The sequence below is a fragment of the Pseudonaja textilis genome, chromosome 3 (genome assembly GCF_049901715.1).
Source record: "Pseudonaja textilis isolate UNSWEBS1 chromosome 3, rPseTex1.2, whole genome shotgun sequence".
In the NCBI taxonomy this organism is placed as follows: Eukaryota; Metazoa; Chordata; class Lepidosauria; order Squamata; family Elapidae; genus Pseudonaja; species Pseudonaja textilis.
In genome coordinates, this window is record NC_141992.1 from 200,849,033 (window position 1) to 200,867,443 (window position 18,411).

At 52.3% G+C, this 18,411-nt stretch overlaps 1 protein-coding gene across 2 annotated transcripts in view; it reads left to right on the forward strand.

The window, feature by feature from the left end:
• Positions 1 to 1,576: 1,576 nt before the first annotated feature.
• The window catches only part of SACK1H (scaffolding CK1 anchoring protein H), a 28,442-nt gene continuing 11,607 nt past the window's right edge, over positions 1,577 to 18,411 (forward strand). Inside the window, exons 1-2 of one of the 2 annotated variants that reach the window (XM_026721882.2) lie at positions 1,577 to 2,157; positions 17,738 to 18,207. In XM_026721882.2, coding sequence (XP_026577667.1) covers positions 17,752 to 18,207 — 456 coding nt within the window. In that variant the 5' untranslated portion in view covers positions 1,577 to 2,157; positions 17,738 to 17,751. The remainder of the gene's footprint in view (positions 2,158 to 17,737; positions 18,208 to 18,411) is intronic. The other variant, XM_087931925.1, reaches the window with a different exon arrangement.

Genomic DNA, 18,411 nt, shown 5'->3' on the forward strand with positions numbered 1-18,411 from the left:
AGTAACTGTGAGAGGGATTTTGGAATCTTAGTGGACAACCAGCTAAATATGAGCCAGCAGTGTGCAGCTGCCGCCAGAAAAGCTAATGCAATCCTAAATTGTATTAACAGAGGGATACAATCAAGATCAAGGGAGGTGCTAATACCACTCTATGAAGCCTTACTAAGACCACACCTAGAGTACTGCACCCAGTTCTGTTCACATTACAAAAAAGGTGTTGAGACTCTAGAAAAAGTACAGAGAAGAGCAACCAGGATGATTAGGGGACTGGAGACTAAAACATACAAAGAACTGGGTTTGGCTAGTCTAGTAAAGAGAAGGACCAGGGCAGACATGATAGCAGTCTCCCAATATTTGAGGGGCTGCCACAGGGAGGAAGGGGTCAAGCTATTCTCCAAGGCACCCAAAGGCCAGACAAGGAATAATCGATGGAAACTGAACAAGGAGAGATTTAACCTGGAAATAAACTTTCTGACAGTGAGAACAATCAACCAATGGAACACCTTGCCCTCAGAAGTGTAGGGGTGCTCCTGCTCCTGCTGGGCCGGGGGGTGGTGGACTAGATGGCCTACAAGGTCCCTCCCAACTCTGATTATCTGTTATCTTTATCTTTCTGTTCTGTTTTCACTTATCTTCTAGACCTAGTTTCACTTGCTTTCTACTTCTTAACTCTTTTACTGCGCTGTGGATGCTGCTGCTGCTGCTGCTGCTTTCCCCCCAGGGAAGGGTGTGGCGGGTGACTTGCAAGGTCCCCATCATGCTGAAAAGCGAGCTGGGTCAGTGCAGGCTAGGCTGCCCTGCTTGGCGAACAATCTGGCAAGGTAACACTTAAGTACAGATTCGCAGAATGACACACAGTGACAGAGAACTGAAGTGAAAATTGGCAGGCAGTGAAGAGTGTGCCATGGTGCTCAGTCCTGCAAAGACCTGGGGTGGTGACAACGGTAGCCCTTCAAAATCTAGGTCAATAATTTTGATGAACAGCTGGAGGCGATAGTGGGTTTCTGGTCCAAATACAACCGGTTCTGATTGCCAAGATAGAAGGAGGAGACTGTGGAACCAGAAAAAAGGTGAAGGAAGTTGAGGCTAAATCTGTAATGAAAGTTAGAAGACAGACGGCAGTTCCATCCGTGGAGTTTTTCAAGCAAGGGTTGGCAGCCACCTGACTGGAATAGTCGGAGGATTCCTGCCATAGGCAGGAGGTTGGGCTAGAAGACCTCTAAGGCCCCTTCCAATCTCATGATTCCATGAAACGAGCCACCTTAAAGCGGGATAACTAGAACAGCGCCGCCACCGTCTTTTACGTCGGGCGAGAAAACTCCGGGAGGACGGGGCGCTCACAGCCCGCCTCTTTCCTAGACGGCTGGCGAGGGGCCGCCCAGCCTTATCACGCCGAGCCGCTCGGCGGCCGCGCCAGTCCAGGTGCGACAGGAAGGCGAAGGGAGGAGCCGGGCCCGGGCCCCCGCCCAGAGTTCCAGCTCGGCCTTGCGGCTGCCCCGCCTCTGCCCCGGGCAGACCCGCTGAGGCCGCCTTGCTCTCAGGCCCGGCGGCCAAGCCCGCAAGCGCAGCTGCCTCTACGGAAGTGCCTCCCGCGACAGGCACCGGGCCGCCCGAGGGCAGGGCTCGGCCGGAGTCGCGGCCGCGGAGCCCGCAGGAGGTGGGGGGGCTCGCCACGCTCCACTCAGCCGCCAGCCGGACCCCTGTCCGCCTGCTTTCGGGCTGTGTCCGGGTGCGCCGAGGGACAGGCTCCGCGCCGGGGTAGAAGTCCTTTCTGCTGCCGGTGAAGTTTGGCGGCGGCCGCCGGGCTTCGCGACACTCCCGTGGGCCGGGCGAGGCGGGGGAGGCGGAGGCGCGCCAGGAATGTGCAGAGCGAGCGGGAGCGCCTTCTGGCTTTCGCCGCCTCGCCGCCGGCCGACTTCGCTCCGCTTCCCCTCCGCTGCTGCCCTGGGTGGAGCTTCACACTCGCTCCGAGGTGAATCAGGCGCCGGGAGCGCCGGGGGTGGGGACAAGCCAGCCGAGCGCCGGCCAGCCCCACAGCCTCTGAGCGCGGCGGCGGCGGCGGCGGCAGCGGCAGCGGCAGCAGCAGCAGCAGCAGCAGCGAAACCCGCCACCTGTCCAGCAGGAGCAGCCGCCGGCCGGCCCCGAGAGCCCGGGAAGGTAAGGCGTGCGCTCGCGGGGCTGGATCGGGCGGTCGAGGAGCAGGCGAGGAGGTCGTCCCTCTTGCGCGCAGCGCCGAGCCTCGCGTCCGGCTGCCGGTCCCCTTCCTCCCGCGGCAGGGAGCCTCTGCGCGGGCGACCCTAAAGGGGCCGGGGGCGAGGCTGGAACTTCGGGAAGAGCGACGCCTTGCAGAGTTCGGAAGTGAGCGAGGGCGGGGAGGGGCCGGCGGCGTGGTCAAACCGGTCCCGAGAAAGGACGGCGGGCGCATCTCGCCAAGGGCCAGAACCCCCTGAACTCCGCCGGGCCGTGGGCGAGCGCCCCAGGACCCGTCCTGCTGGCCCGCCCGCTGGGGCAGGGAGGAGGGCGCTGACCCGGGGTGGCCTGAGTTGCCCAGGCAGAAGACCGGCGGCCCGGGGAGCTGCTGCTACCCCCACCCCACCCCCACATCCTCGGCGCCAAGCATGCCCACACCTTCCCCAGCACTCGCTGTGCCAGTAGCACCCAGGACGTGCTGCGGCAGGCAAGTCGCTGATGGCAGCCCTGCAGAGCCGCGTGAACCCAGGCGGGCCTGCCAAGGGAGCGCGTGGTGCCTCTCCGGCCTTGGGCTGTGTCCCAGCGCCACTTGCGGAGGCTGACCCCAGGGAGCCCAGAATCTCTGGCCAGAAGTCAGCCTGGTGCTTGGATCCCATCAGGAAACTTCCTGAGTTAACTCTCCCACTGGGTTTACTGTGACTTATGGACTGATACTGTCTCACGAAATGGACCCTGGTTGGGCTGTGCGCTATGGGAGAGTCAGCTAGGGAAAGATGGGTTTCTCAGGAGAAGAAGGGGGGGGCCTTTCAACCCTGGGCCTGAGCTTTAGTAACTTCCCTTTCTCTCTGCCCTACTTCCAAGGCCCTGGGAGACTGGGACTGTTGCAGGCCAGGCAGGAGAGGAGAGGCCGCCTGATGCATGCCCGGCTGAAGGCCTATTCCCTTCACAGCCCACCTAAGGCTGGAGCTTAGGCCCTGGGAGCTTTGGGGAGCCCCGCTGGGTTCACACACTCCTGCGGACTCCACGGATCTCTGCAGTTCTCAGGTGGCCCTCCGTGGTGCCGGCAGAGGCCTTCCTCGTGCTCACTCCCAGGAGCCCTCTTGGAGGAGGGAGTGCGGCTGCCTTCTGGCTTTTGGTGCTGGAGCACAGCCAGAGGCCTCCAGTGGAGGAGGAGGAGGAGGAGGAGGAGGAGGCTTCTCCTGAGCTGCTTCCTCAGGCCTCCTCGCTGATGCTGGGTGCGGCCGAAGCAGCCGAGCCAGTTCAGCAGGGTGAGGCAGGTAGGCTGGGAACAGGAGGGCTGCCAATGCAGAAGCAGGCAGCGACAGGCCCTGCTGGGCGGGCTGGTGCAGGAAGGGAGGGAGGGCGTGCTGCGTTTGAGGGCCGAGTCCTGGTAAGTGCAGAGCAGCAACATCCTCCTGGTCCGCCTCCCTGCAGAGCTGCGACGGGTGGTTGGGGAGGCTGCCAAGCGGGTGGCACCCAGGACGAGAGTGGCCGCCTGAGAGGGCCGGGCCAGGCCGGCCGCCTTGAGCTTGGCGTTCTCTGGAAAGGAAGTTGAGGGCTTCCCTCCCAGGCTCTGCTTGTTCCCCGGAGCAGGCCAAGGGCAGCCCAGTAAGTGCCTTGTTTCCAAGCTGAGTTTGAGAAGGGTCAAAAACGCCACGATCGTCCAACGGGCCCCTCTTATATAACAGATATTATAAGCTTAGGTTTTTTTAAGACTAGGACAGCAGTTCTGCATTTTTCCCAAGTTAATTAACTACTCACTTCCCTGGAAGAGAACATTGTAAACAATCCTTGGAACCCTGGGTCCCCTTTGAGAGCAGCCTTGGAGGCTCACAGGGTCACTTTGGCTCCTCTGGGTCCCCCAGGATTGTTGTTATGGGGAGCCTCTGGAGCCCCCTTTGAGCTCCTGGAGTGCCGCCAAGATAGAGACCTAGGGAAAGGGAGGAGGGTTGCTTCTGGCTTCCTGGGAAACCTTAGCTAGCACCTCCAAAAGCAAATAAGTCATGGGGCAAATCTGATGGTTGATAACAGGGAACGGGAGACAAACTATAACTACCCAATCCAGCAGAAAGCCGTTAGTGAAATGGACAGCCGTAGTGTGGCTCTGCCAGGAGCTCCTGCTCAATCCTGGGTGCTCCCTTTGGGGGGGCCCACTCAAGGTTTCCCCGAGTCTTTGCAACTTGGTGCTTTGCTAGAACAGCCAGCGAAGCCAAACAGGGCACAGGCAGGAGGGTCCAAGAGGGGTTGGCGTTTTCCTGCCACACATGGTCACCAACTTGGATGACTCCAAGTGGAGGAGAGAACTCCAGGGAGGATAAGGCGCTCCCAACAGCTCTTTGTGGCTCCTTCTACCATTGCTTAGAAGAGGTGTCCACTCAACAGCAACGGAATTCAACTAGCTGCGTTTGCAACTGTCTTGTAATTTTTAGAGAGAGGAAGCATCAGGCCTTCTCCCTTGAATCATGGACAAGCTCTTGAATTCTTTTTGTTCTTGCCACCTATATATACTTTTTCCCTTTTTGTGTGTGTGGGGGGAATTCTTCCTTACTAATGTTGCTTTTATTTTTGGGCAGGTAATCATTTCCCCCCTTTTTTCTTTTAACTATAGATTCTAAATGTAATAAAATGGTGGTTGAATATGGAGATTCTGTATCTGTGAGCAGTACTAGAACATAATAGTTAAGTATAGAAGAGTTTATTATTAGATATTTGCCAAATGCTACAGGTCATAAAATCAATTGGTATTGGGAGATTGTTGAGAAGTGTGCCAAAATATAATTTATTGATGGAGTTAGTTTCAATGTGAGAATCTAACAACATAGTCTTAGCATATGTAGAATCATTAAGGACAGGTATTGCTTATTATTTACAGGAGACTCATTTCATGGAACAGGATGAATCTCTGCTAAGGGAGGATTGGGTGGGACAGGTTTATCTCACAGACACTTTGACGAAAGCTAAAGGTGTGGCCCTTTATATTTGGAAAGGGTGCCCAATTGATGTATAACTTATCACTGATGTAAATGGGTGTTATTTAATTTTATGGGTTAAAATAGCTGAGATTGCAATGGCTATGGCTATGGCCCAATGTCAATTCTAAATACTATGTCGCATGAATGTGTTCAGCTTTGAATCAGTACATTTATGATAAAGTGATAATAGGAAGAGAGTTCTATGAAATTTTGGTCTGGAGCTTAATAGAAACATACCAACATGAAAAAAAAAACCATCATTAAGGAATAACTCAATTCAAACAAGCACAAACACGCTGCAGCAACCCTGAACAACAGGACAAGGAAAGAAATCATCTACACAACATCTTCTGACAAAATGGATATCCATGCAGCTTCCAAACAAAAAGTGCCTGACCGCTCAACCTATTATCACACAACCAACAAAGGCGGCAAAAAGGATAACAGTCAAAGACCTTTCAGAAACCATCAATTACAATCCCATGGAATCAGCATACAAACCACCTAAGGCCCCCCAAAGCACTCCAAGTAAACCAAAAGACCCAGCAGGCCCCAAAAAGAAGAAAAGAAAAGAAAAGAAAAGAAAAAAGGGCTGGCATAATCTACAACATGCAGTGTCAAGACCACAGGCCATAGGACAAGCAGCCGTAGGACAAGCAGGCTTAGAAGACCAGCAAGCACACCCAGGAACATCAACTGGCAGGCAGAAGGCACGATGAAACCGCCTTCATTGCACAATATGTGGACAGACGTGGCCACCATGTCAACTGGGAAACTGTGAGACCATCCTAAACCAAGTCCAAAAAGGGAATTCCTGGAAGCCTGGCACTCTTGACCAATTGGCCATCAATGGACACATAGACATAGCAGAAGAACAAAGTTAGAAGGGACCTTAGAGGTCTTCTAGTCCAACCCACTGCACAGGCAGGAGTCCCTATGCCATTCCAGCCAAGTGCCTGTCCAGTCTCTTTTTGAAAGCCCCCCACCCCCGCCCCAATATGGAGCACCCAGAACTTCTGAAGGCAAATTGTTCCACTGCTTAGTCATTCTCACTGTTTGGATATTTCTCCTTAGTTTTAGGTTGCTTTTCTCCTCGATTAGTTTCCATCCATTATTTTTTGTCTTGCCTTCTGGTGCTTTGGAAAAAAGGTTGACCTGCCCCACCTTCTTTGTGGCAGCCCTCAAATATGGGAAGACCACTATCATCCCTAGTCCTTCTTTTCATAAGGCTAGACATACCCAATTCCAGCAACTGTTCTTCATATGTTTTGCCTCCAGTCCCCTTTGATCTTTGATGCTCTTTTTTGCACTCTTTCTAGAGTCTCAACATCTTTTTATAATATGGTGACCAAAACTGGATGCGGTATCTTTAGTGTGGTTTTAAAGTGATACTAATACTTTACATGATCTTGATTCTATCCCTCTGTTAGTGCAATATCTATATACTTGCAAAAAAAACCGCTTAAAACTCCTCCACCAGCAATCAACACCCAGATGAACGTAAGATTAACACCAAGATTAAAATCAGATGAACAATTAAAAAATAAACAAGTTTCCAACCAAGGAACTACCAAGCAAGCTAGTAGTAAGCCTCCCAACTGAAGAACCTGGAGGACCACTCCCACAAACACGGACCAGGCAAGCCACGAGAATAGAGACTGGGAGCAAACCCCACTCCTTACTAGCACTGATGATGTTACCTAGTTTGTGTAATGAAACTTTTTCAAGAAAACAACCAAGCTCAGAGAATACTAAGGTCCCCTCAATGAGGGCACTTTGAAGAGAGTTTTTCCATTGATGAGGGTCAGGTTTCAGATGAGATGGGTAATTGAAGCTTTTGAGCTGAAAACTGACAACTCAGATTGCACCTGGAATGCAACTAGCAAATATTTCAGATCTTTCCACCCAGGAATAATTGACCTGCCAGTAAGCAATCAGCTAGCCAAGGTTATTGATAATGCTCAATTATTTAGGGTGATTTAAAAAAAAAAAAAGACTGTGAAGAGCTCCAGAAGTAGCTCTTAAAGAAAGTATTTGTAGCTCAACCTATTTGTGGGCTGAAATGAAGGGTCCTTGGTATTCTCTGATCTTGTTAGTTTTCTTGCAGACATTTCATTTCCCGAACCATCAACATCATCTGTTTATGTAAGCATAAAGTTAGGTGTGTTGGGACAGACCCCTAACCTCACCCGATGGTAATTAGGCGGAGTGTCTGTAATGGACCACAAAGAAAATCGTGGAGTCTAAAGAGGAGGGCTTGGTGAAGATGGGACTTGGTGTGCAACAGCAGTGGGAAAGAGGAATTCCCTGTCGGAAATCGTCAACAAGGCAAGGGGCTGAAAATGCTGACCACGTGATGCCTATGTACACGTTATGGTGTCTTTGCAGCTTGGAAGAAAGGTGGCTTAAGGGAAATATGGCTGAAGACTGAAGGCTCTGGTTTGGAGGAAGTGGGCAGGGAGACGATCTTGGACAGAAAGAGATTTAACCATCCAAATGAAGGGTCTTCTCCACACCACATAGTATTAATCTGGAGATCTCATGTCTACTGCTCACCTCAGAAGCGGGTTGGGCAGCATTAACACAGAATATCTGTTGATCCTCCTCACCATCACAGAAATAGAAAAACATCTCTGAGACAGGAAACGGTGTGAGGCTGTAGAAGCCTCTTGACCCAAGAAAGAGGAAAAATCAAGTCTTCTCCTGGTGTTGAAGTCGATTGGGCCAACCTGGTTTCTGCAAGTCAAAAAATAGTTTGGGGGTGGGCGGGGTGGTTGGGAGAGGGACTGCTTTAATGTACCACACACACAAAAAAGAAGAGAAACGCTTTCCTGTGCTTTGTGGTATTGCATTGTATATAAAGATAGCTATACCTCCACTGAAATGCAAATAACAACAACCTCCCAACAATGAAAACCTTGAATGCATTTGAGTTAATGAGGAAAAAAAGTGTAAACCGCCTCCCAACCAAATAGAGGAAATACGTTTGGATAGTCAGTTAACTAAGGTGTTCAGGAAGCACACTGGAGCACTTCAGCTATCCTGACCTCAACCGGGAGACTAACTGCACCTACTGGGAGATCAAACAGCCTCCTGACAAACCCAGCAAACCACTTTGTGTCCCAAAAGGTAGAGAAGGGAACTGGAGGGTCAGCTGTACTGGGCTGAATTCTTACTAACAGAGATAAAATAATAGAAGGGGTTGAAATTGGGGGAAATCTGGGGGAGAATGATTATGTCATATTGGAATTCAACGTAATACAGATACAAGCAATAGAACAAAATCAAAGTTACGCTTTAAGAAAGCTGAATTTAACAAACTTAGAGCTTGAGAAGGATTCCCTGGCTATACCAAACCTTCTAAATACAAATACTTGTGCTCAGTTTTCTCAGAAGTCGATGCCACTAACAAACACAGGCAGGAGGATCATACCAGTCCTGGCAGGGCAAGGCAGGGCTTAATCTCCAAGTGGTTCAGCAGATTTGGAAGTTGGTTCAGGGGGTGTGGTGGTGGTTAATGGGCCACTGTCTGAACAGAGACCCGTCACAGGTGGTGGGGCCACAAGGCTTGACTGTTCTGGAGGAGCGGATGCATGTGCAGCCTGGAGGACAGAAGGGAAAGGGAAGGGGATGCGATTGAAGCCTTCAGAGATATTGGAGATGTGAATAAGGGTCTAGAAGACATTACTTACACTATTAAGCAAAAATCAAGAACCACGGGGAAGTTCTGAAGTATGAGTAGCGGACACCTGGAACCAACTTCCAGCAGAGGCTAGTGGGTCAGAAACAAACTCCAAGGAGGCAGACAGGTGGTCCACTGGGGCTTCTGACGTTTCTCTTTGTGAGCCTCCCTGGTCTGCTCATGGAGGCGTGTGAGGAGGCACGCCCGCTTGCTCTGCACCACAGAGACCTTCCCATGTGTCACTGCCCTGCGGCCTTTGGCACCTACCCCACACCACACCTGAAGTGCAGCAGCTGTGATAATATGGGAGGCTACCAAGCCAAGCACAGCAAGATGTTCCCGACTCCCAGGATCTGTAGGGCCAGCTTGCTTCTGGGCAGAGGCTGTGGGAGCTGGCACCAAGCAGCAGCTTGGTTTTCCTTTTTGCACAGACTCTTCCTAACAAGCACACAGCACACTTGGCCTAGTCACTGATTTGACCCATTTGTGCAATGTTTACACCTTGTTAACAGTTAACAGATAATCATAGTTGGAAGGGACCATGTAGGTCATCTAGTCCAACCCCCCGCCCAAGCGGGAGATCCTACACCATTTCTGACAGATGGCAGTCCAATCTCTTCTTGAAAGTCTCAAGTGATGGCGCTCCCACAACTTCTGAGGGCAAGGTGTTCCATTGGTTGATTGTTCTCACTGTCAGAAAGTTTCTCCTTATTTCCAGGTTAAATCTCTCCTTGTTCAGTTTCCATCCATTATTCCTTATCTGGCCTTCGGGTGCCTTGGAGAATAGCTTGACCCCTTCCTCTCTGTGCAGCCCCTCAAATATTAGAAGACCTCTATCATGTCTCCCCTGGTCCTTCTCTTTACTAGATTAGCCAAACCCAGTTCCTGCAACCGTTCTTTGTATGTTTTAGTCTCCAGTCCCCTAATCATCCTGGTTGCTCTTCTCTGTACTTTTTCTAGAGTCTCAACATCTTTTTGTAATGTGTTGAACAGAACTGGATGCAGAGTACTGCAGGTGGTGATATTACTAAGGCTTTATAGAGTGGTATTAATACCTCCCTTGATCTTGATTGTATCCCTCTGTTAATACAACTTAGGACTGCATTAGCTTTTTTGGCTACCGCTGCACACTGCTGGCTCATATTTAACTGGTTGTCCACTAAGACTCCAAGATCCCTCTCACAGTTAGTGCTATTGAGCCTGGTTTCACCCAGTCTATATGTGTACTTTTGGCTTTTCTTGCCTAAGTGCAGGACTTTACTTTTCTCTACATTGAATTTCATTTTGTTAGATATGGCCCAGTGTTCCAGTCTGTCAAGATCCATCTGGATCTTGAGCCTATCTTCTTGGGTGTTAGCCGTTCCTGCCAGCTTAGTATCATCTGCAAATTTGGCAAGTTCCCCTTCTATTCCCTCATCTAAGTCATTAATGAAAATATTGAAGAGTCCTGGGCCTAAGACTGAACCTTGTGGCACCCCACTGCTTACTTCCCTCCATGTCGACTTAGACCCATTAAGGACTACTCCTTGAGTACGGTTTGCCAGCCAGTTGCGAATCCATCTAGTGGTGGTGCTATCTATTCCATTTTTTTCTAGTTTACTAAGAAGTAGGTTGTGGTCTACTTTGTCGAATGCCTTGCTGAAATCTGAATATATTATGTCCACAGTATTTTGCTGCTCTAGTAATTTAGTCACTATGTTGAAGAATGAAATAAGATTGGTTTGGCATGATCTGTTCTTAACAAACCCATGCTGACTGCTAGTTATTACTTTTCTTGTTTCTAGATGTTGGCAGATCCGTTTTTTTAATTATCTTTTCCAGTATCTTCCCTGGTATTGATGCTAGGCTGATTGGTCTATAGTTTCCTGGGTCTGTTTTTTTCCCCTTTTTTGAAGATGGGAACCATATCAGCTCTTTTCCAGTACTCTGGTAGTTCCCCGGTGCTCCAGGATTTTTGAAAGATATGGTGCAGTGGTTCTGAGATGACCTCTGCCAGCTCCTTTAAAACTCTAAGATGTAATCCATCAGGCTCTGGTGATTTGTGTTCATCAAGATCAGACAGGTGTTCTCTTACTATTTTTTGCTTATTTTAACTTTTATTTCTGGTCTATCTTTTGGTGGGTTGAACTATAGTTCCGTTTTGCATGAAGACCGATGCAAAGAATGAGTTAAGGAGTTCTGCTTTCTATCCGTTGCCTGTTCCTTCCTTGCCGTCTTCTCTCTTTAGTGGACCGACTGTTTCCTTGATTTTTTTCTTGTTATTTATATGTTGGAAGAAACTTTTTTTATTATCTATTATCTTTTTTTATTATATACCTTGGATTGAATCCTATGTGAATTAAACAGGTAGGATTTGCATAAGACGTTGAGAGCCACCGGCAGTCAAAATAAACTCTAATCGTAGTTAAAACTTAGCAAAGCTGCCTGAATACGACGGCATCATCCACCTTGTGGTCTCGGCCTGCTTCCTCTTCCACCTCAGTCCTGAGGGATTTCTGAACTTGCCAGCCAGGAACAGCATTGAAAGGACCTGGTTGGGAGCGGGGAAGGCCCCAGAGATGTGGCACACCCACAATCCTGCTCCTGGGTTTCCATTCCCCTCAAAGGATCTCCCTTGCCAGGCCCTGCCTCGAGAAAGGGAGTTTGAGGGTCAGCAGGGCTCTTGGGAAGGCCTAGGCCTCCTGCACCCAGGCTCTGCCCTCCGACTTCCCCTTTTCCTGATTGACAGCTGCTGTTTTCTTTTATCTCGAGGTAGTGATATAGCAATCTTTGCTTCTGCCCAAGGTTTCTCTGCTGCCTCCCAATTTGGAGGCTTGCCAGAATCTAATCTCCTTTGTCTCTTAAAATACTAACTCAAGAGCTCTCCGTAGTGCAAAAACAGCATAATGCCCTTTTTGATCAATGGCACTTTTTACCTGGCCCAGGGACCTGCCTATCCCCTTCCAGGCCTTCTCTGTTAGGAAGGCCATCCTTCTTCCTGGCAACACTCACAAATATACTTCCTCTGTACAAAACACAGTGTAGTGTTTGAGCCACAAAGGAAGCCAAATTGCCCGGCTCAAAAGTTGAAATATCCTTTGAGCTCCACCGGTGCAAGTGAGGTGGGGAGAGTTTGTGTCTGAATCTCTGGCATAGAAAGTGTCGTATATCTCATACGCACAAAGGACGCGAGGCAGTGACTTGGTTCAGCTCTTTATTCGGGTAAAACACAAGTGGGGAAAGTGGGGAAGAAGCGCGGCTTAAAAAGACCTTCTGCTGAGTGCTGCGGCCAATCGGGTCGTTTTGAATCGCCCGCGATCGGCTCAGCCAATCGCGGGCGATCCCGAGCGACCAATCAGTGCCGCGCACTCAGCCAATCCGGTGGCAGTGCGTTTTAGCCAATCCGGGTTGCCGGATTTCGAGTATGTAGATTTCTATACAGAACACCCTCCCCTCTTGGTTTGGTCCCTACGTGACGTAGTCCCGTAAGTAGGCGGGCTCCGTATTTTCCTACTTGACTTTGCGTTGGTCAGTTGTCATCTGGTTGTTGGCCGGTTCGGGTGGGACTCCTGTCGCTCTCTGCCTCGTTGATGGAACCGCCTGGAAGGGTGAGTCAGGCCTCTCGCCGCGGCCCCTCCTGGTCTTCCCGGGTCGGTCGAGCTGCTGGCTCCGCTGCTCCCGCTCGGCTTTTCCGGGCTGGTTGAGCTGGCTTGGCTGCCCCGCTCGGGCTTCCGGGGTCGGTTGAGCTGGCTCGGCTGCTCCTTCCAGGCGAGGCTTCGAGTGGGTCGCTCTCCGGTTCTTCAGGTGGTGAGTACTGCTGGTTCCTTTCGGTGGGTTTGTTCTTTGGGGTCTTCCCTCCCCTCTTGGTTGGTGTCCTGCCGGTTCCCTTCTGTACCTGGTATCTGCGTGTCGGTTGTGTTTCGCGGTGGTTCTTGATCTCAGTTGGTCGATGTGGCGCTTCCACGCTCGTCCGTCAGCTGTTTGGAGGCGGTACGAGAGTGGCCCTGTTGCTTGGGTGATCGTTGCGGTACCCAGAGGGGGTCTCGGTGAGGTTTTTTGCGTAAACCTTGTCTCCCGGTGAGAATGTTCTGTGTTTGCTGGTAGAATCAGGGGGTCTTTCCGGGTTGTATGTGGGGTGCAGGCGGTCGAGCGGGGATCGCAGTTTTCTTCCCATTAATAGCTCCGCTGGGCTCTTGTTTGTTGTGGTACTCGGGGTTATGTGTTGAATTAGGAGCATTCGATTTATCTTGTCCTGTATGTCGCCGGTTTCGATCTTTTGGATGGTCTTTTTGTGAATTGGACCATTTTCTCCGCCCTACCGTTCGCCGCCGGGTGTGCCGGCGCTGTTAATGCGTGTCGGATCCCTCGTTCTGCTAGGAATTTCTCGACGGTAGTGCGGTGAACTGGGGCCGTTGTCCGATACGATGACATCTGGGAGGCCGTGGGTTGCGAAGAGTTTGCTGAGTTCTCTGATGACGGAGTCTGTGGTGGTCGTCTTCATGTTGCTTACCTCCAGCCAGTTTGAGTAAGCGTCACGGTTATCAGGAAGGTGTGTCCTTTGGTTGGTCCCTTGAAATCTACGTGGATTCGGGACCATGGACCCTGGGGGTTTCCCACTCTCGGCTCGGGCGGCGGGTGGGTTTGGTCTTGATTCCTGGCACTGCTTGCAGGAGGCTACCCAGGCTTCGATCTCTTTGTCCATCCCTGGCCACCAGACGTGGCTTCTGGCCAGGGCTTTTGTCCTAACGATGCCGGGTGCCCTTCGTGTAGCATGCTTAGGACTTTTTTTTGTAATTTTTCCGGGATTACGACCCTGTCCCCCACAATAAACAACCTTTTTGTGTTGACAGTTCTGTTTGTCGGCTCCGGTAAGCTTTGAACTCGCTGTCTTCCTCTTTTTCTGGCCAGCCTTTCCCCACCCATCTCAGGACCTGCGCCAGACGTCTGTCTTTATTGGTTGCTAGGGCAATGTCTGACGCGGTCAGGGTAGGTTGGGTAAGGTCTCGATGCTCAGGGTAGACGTGGTTGGTGCTGGGTCGTCGTCCAGGGTTGGCAACGGTGTGCGGCTGAGGGCGTCTGCGTGCGGAATTGTTTTGCCGGGCGGTGGATTAGTCGGTAATTGTAGGCGGCAAGAAAGCGGACCACCTTGTCATCCTTGGGGAGAGGATGATTGGTGTGGCCGGTCTCCTGCCAGTATTCCCAGCAGTGGTTTATGGTCCGTGATTATGGTGAAGGTCCTGCCGTAAAGGTATTCGTGGAATTTCTTTACGGCCGCGACGATGGCTAAAGCCTCCTTATCCAATTGGCTGTAGTTTCGTTCGGGTTTTGAGAGGGTCCTCGAGAAAAAGCGATGGGCGCTTCTTTTCCGTCTGCGAGGGTGTGGCTGAGGATGGCTCCTACTCCGAAAGGGGATGCGTCGCACGTTACCGTGATGGGGAGTGTCTCGCTGTACTGGATGAGGACAGCGTCTGATGTGAGAAGGTCCTTGGTTCTGTTGAAGGCGTCCTCTCTCGTCTCCCCACGTCCAGGTGGCTGCCTTGTCGAGCAGCCTATGCAATGGCTCCGCCTGCGTCGCCTTTTGGGGCAGGAAAACATTGTAGAAATTTATTAACCCCAGGAACGCTTGTAATTCCGTTTTGTTTCGGGGCTTGGGCTTCTTTAATGGCTTTTATTTTGCCCTCGGTGGGGTGGATTCCATGCTGATCTAGTAAATACCCCAGGAACTCGACCCTTGTTGTGTGCAGTTGGCACTTCTCTCTCTTAACCTTGAGCCCGCGTTTTGGAATCTCCTCAGTACTTCCCGTAGGCGGCCCTCTAATTGTTTCCGATCAGCCCGGCTACCAATACATCGTCAAAGTACGGCACCACCCCTTTTATGCCCCGGAGGAGTCTTTCCATCAGGCTTTGAAATACCCCGGGGCTACGCTGACTCAATTGCAGCCTCTTGCAGCGGAAGGCCCCCGGTGTGTGACTATTGTCTGCGCTTCGGCGGTTTCCTCGTCTACCGGCAGTTGCTGATAGGCTTGTGCCAGGTCGAGTTTGGCGAAGACCCTGCCTCCTCCCAGTGAGTGCAAGAGGTGTTGTACTACTGGGACGGGGTAGGCGCTTTGTTGTAGCGCGCGGTTTAGGGTGGCCTTGTAGTCCCCACAGATTCTCACCGACCCGTCTGGCTTTATCGGGGTGACTATGGGGGTCTCCCATCGGGCATGATCTGTGGCCTCGAGGACTCCTGTTCGATGAGCTTGTTTAATTGCTCATCGATTTTGGGTCGGAGGGCGAAAGGTACTCGCCTGGGTTTGAGGCGGATGGGTGCAATGGTGGGGTCTAGGCTGAACGATATTGGGGCCCCGGTACTTGCCTAGGTTCCCGTCGAAGACCTCCTGGAAGTCGCGCCGAGCTGTTCCTCCCAGTCTGCTTCGGCGATGTGGTTGGTGCCGGTCACTTCTAGTCCCAGCGGCGCAAACCATTGTAGTCCCAATAGGCTGGGGCGGTCTCGTTCGACGACTGTTAGCGGAAGTATTTCGGTGCGCCCTTTAAAAGTGACCTTGAAGTGCCGGTCCCCACCACGGGATGCGATTCCCCTGGTAATCTTTGAGGAGTGTTTGGCTCTCCAGCTCGTGCCGCTTCATGGAAGGTACTAGTCGCTTAATTTCCCGCCATGCGACCATGGACAGGTACGACCGGAGTCGACTTCCATTTTGCAGGGGCGGTCCTCGATCTCGACCTCCACGTGGACCTTCCGGCTGTCCCAGTTGGAGGAATGGCCGGCGATGACCGTTTGGTGGGTTTCCTCACGCTGGCGGCCTTCGTGTAAACGGCGGTTCCTCGCTTCCCGGCTCCAGCGGCTCTCGCTGTCCCGATCGCGGTTTCTTGGTGGAGTGTTGTTGCGCCTGGTGGTGTCGCGTCTTCGGGGGTTGTGTCTCGGTGGCGGGGCTGTGGTTCCTCTTTAGGCGGCAGACCTTTGCGATGTGTCCCGTTTGTCGCAATGGCGGCAGATCGCGTCTAAAAACGGCATTCTGACCTTGGGTGCTCACCCCGCAGCCGGCACACTGGAACTTTGATCTTCGGTTCCGTGGGTCGCGCCGGTCGCGCCCGTCTGCATGCGATGGACATCTTCCTCGTCGTCTTCCGAGCCTGAGGAGGACTCGAGGTCGCGCCGTGGTGCGTGGAGGTGGCTGTTCGGTAGTTGTTGTCGGTCGCGGCTGCGGTGGTCCGTTCTGCGGTGCTGGTTTGCTTCAGTTGGGCTGCGGATCTCGGGTCGCTTCTGCTGCCGTGGCGTCTGCGAGGGCATCCGCGAGGAGATGTCGCCTTTTGCCATGATCCGGCTTTGCAGGACGGAATCCGGAGGCCGAGGACCACGCGGTCCCTCAGGGCTTCGTCTAGATCGGTAAACCCGCATAGCCCTCCGAGGTCCCTGAGCTCTGCCACAAACTTGCTGACGCTCTCACCTTGCTTCTGGTCGCGGCGGTAGAATTCGTGCCGACGAATGAGGGTGGGCACAGCGGGTGCGTAGTGGCTCCTCAGCAGGGGTTCGAGGTCGTCCCAGTCCATGACCTTCACATCGGCGGCTTGGCAAGGGCTTTTGCCATTTTGAAAACCGCGGGGCCGCAGTGCGTGAGAAAAAGCGGCCCGTTTTCTTTGTCCGTTCGCGTCCTTGAGATTGTTGCTCTCAAGAACATGAGGAATCGGTCGATGTAAGATTCCCATTCTTCAGTAGCGGCGTTGAAAGGAGCGGGTGGCACGTTGCCGCTGGCCATGTTGCCGGTTGCGGTTCCGTGGGCCACGTGCGGTGTGGGATTTGCTAGAATCCCATCCTCGCCGCCAGTGTCGTATATCTCATACGCACAAAGGGACGTGAGGCAGTGACTTGGTTCAGCTCTTTATTCGGGTAAAACACAAGTGGGGAAAGTGGGGAAGAAGCGCGGCTTAAAAAGACCTTCTGCTGAGTGCTGCGGCCAATCGGGTCGTTTTGAATCGCCCGCGATCGGCTCAGCCAATCGCGGGCGATCCCGAGCGACCAATCAGTGCCGCGCACTCAGCCAATCCGGTGGCAGTGCGTTTTAGCCAATCCGGGTTGCCGGATTTCGAGTATGTAGATTTCTATACAGAACAGAAAGGAGCCCCAGTGCCTTGGGAGGCAGGTTGGTCGGCTCCCCCAGGCACTCACCAGCAACTGGAGAGGAAGGCAGGTGCTCTGGCTCACAGGCAAAGGGAGGACTGTGCAAAGCTTCAAAGAGCTGCTTGGCCACAACTGGCCAAGTCCTCTTTGGGGTCTGTGACAATTTTCTGTGGCCAACTCACCGCGGGTGTCAGCTATGGAAGCCAACAACTTGCCATAGGACAAGAATTGCACTAATATCAAAGAAACGGTGGAATAGGGTCATTAAAGAAAGGAGCCAAAAGGAGGGACAGAATAAAATGAGAATGGCAGAAAGTAAAATCTTTTTTTTTATTATTTTAAATAATTAAATAGAATTGTTAATCCTGCCTCAGCGAGTTGTCCAGTGGAGAGTTGATCACGGTGAGTTGTCCAGTGGAGAGTTGACCATGGCGAGTTGTCCAGTGGAGAGTTATCTCGTTCCATCCGCTTTGACAGGTCTCCTGCTGCACTGCATCACTTCAGCCACCTGGATGGGCTGCTGTGGGTGCTGGTGGGGAGTGCGGGTGGACCTGCCCGGAAGGCATTGCCACAGAACCAGAGCCCCCCACCAATTAGGGCTTCTCTTGCCAGTGGCCATGGCCTTTTGGGGCCGGGATGCCTCTTCCCTTGGTCAGGGACTTCCGGTGATAAGAGCAGAGCCACCCCATGAAATGAAGGGATACTGCTTGGCCCAGTCCTCGGGGTCGCTCTGGAGAGCAAGAGGGGCAGCATATGCACTGAATCAACCAACCGGCTTCTTCTTTCCCCCCACAGAGGCTTCTGCTGTCATGGCTCGCCGGTCACAGAGCTCCTCCCAAGGGGACAACCCTCTGGATCCCAACTACCTGCCGCCCCACTACAAGGAGTACTACCGCCTGGCGCTGGACTTGCTGGCAGAGGAAGGCAAGGAGAGCTACCACCGGTTCCTGGCGGAGGAGGCGGCCCCGGACTTCCTCTGCCCCTCAGAAGTTGAGCACATCACTCAGCACCTGCAGAAGCCACAGTGTGTCTCTCAGGAGGGAGGTGGCAGCACGGACTCCGGCCCGCTGGATGCAGACATGGACGGTTCCTCAGGCACTTACTGGCCAGTGAACTCTGACCTGGCCGTTCCAGAGCTGGATCTTGGCTGGCCAATGGTCTTTGGGTTCCGGGGAACAGAGGTGACTACTTTGGTGCAGCCCCCACCCCCGGATAACCCCAGCATCAAGGAAGAGGCACGCCGAATGATTCGGGCTGCACAACAGGTGGGAGAGCGAGAGGCAGAGCTGTGAGATTGTGGTTGTGGTTGTGGAAGGCAGGGAAGACGAAGGTGGTCGGAGATTCTAGGAGAGAAGCGGAGAAGTCGGCAAGACAGATGGCTTTCCCCTCCAGATAATAGCCTTTGGGCTATTTTTAGTTCTTGCTCTGCCCCCAGAAGTGTGTGTGTGTGTTGTGTTTCTTTTCTGACC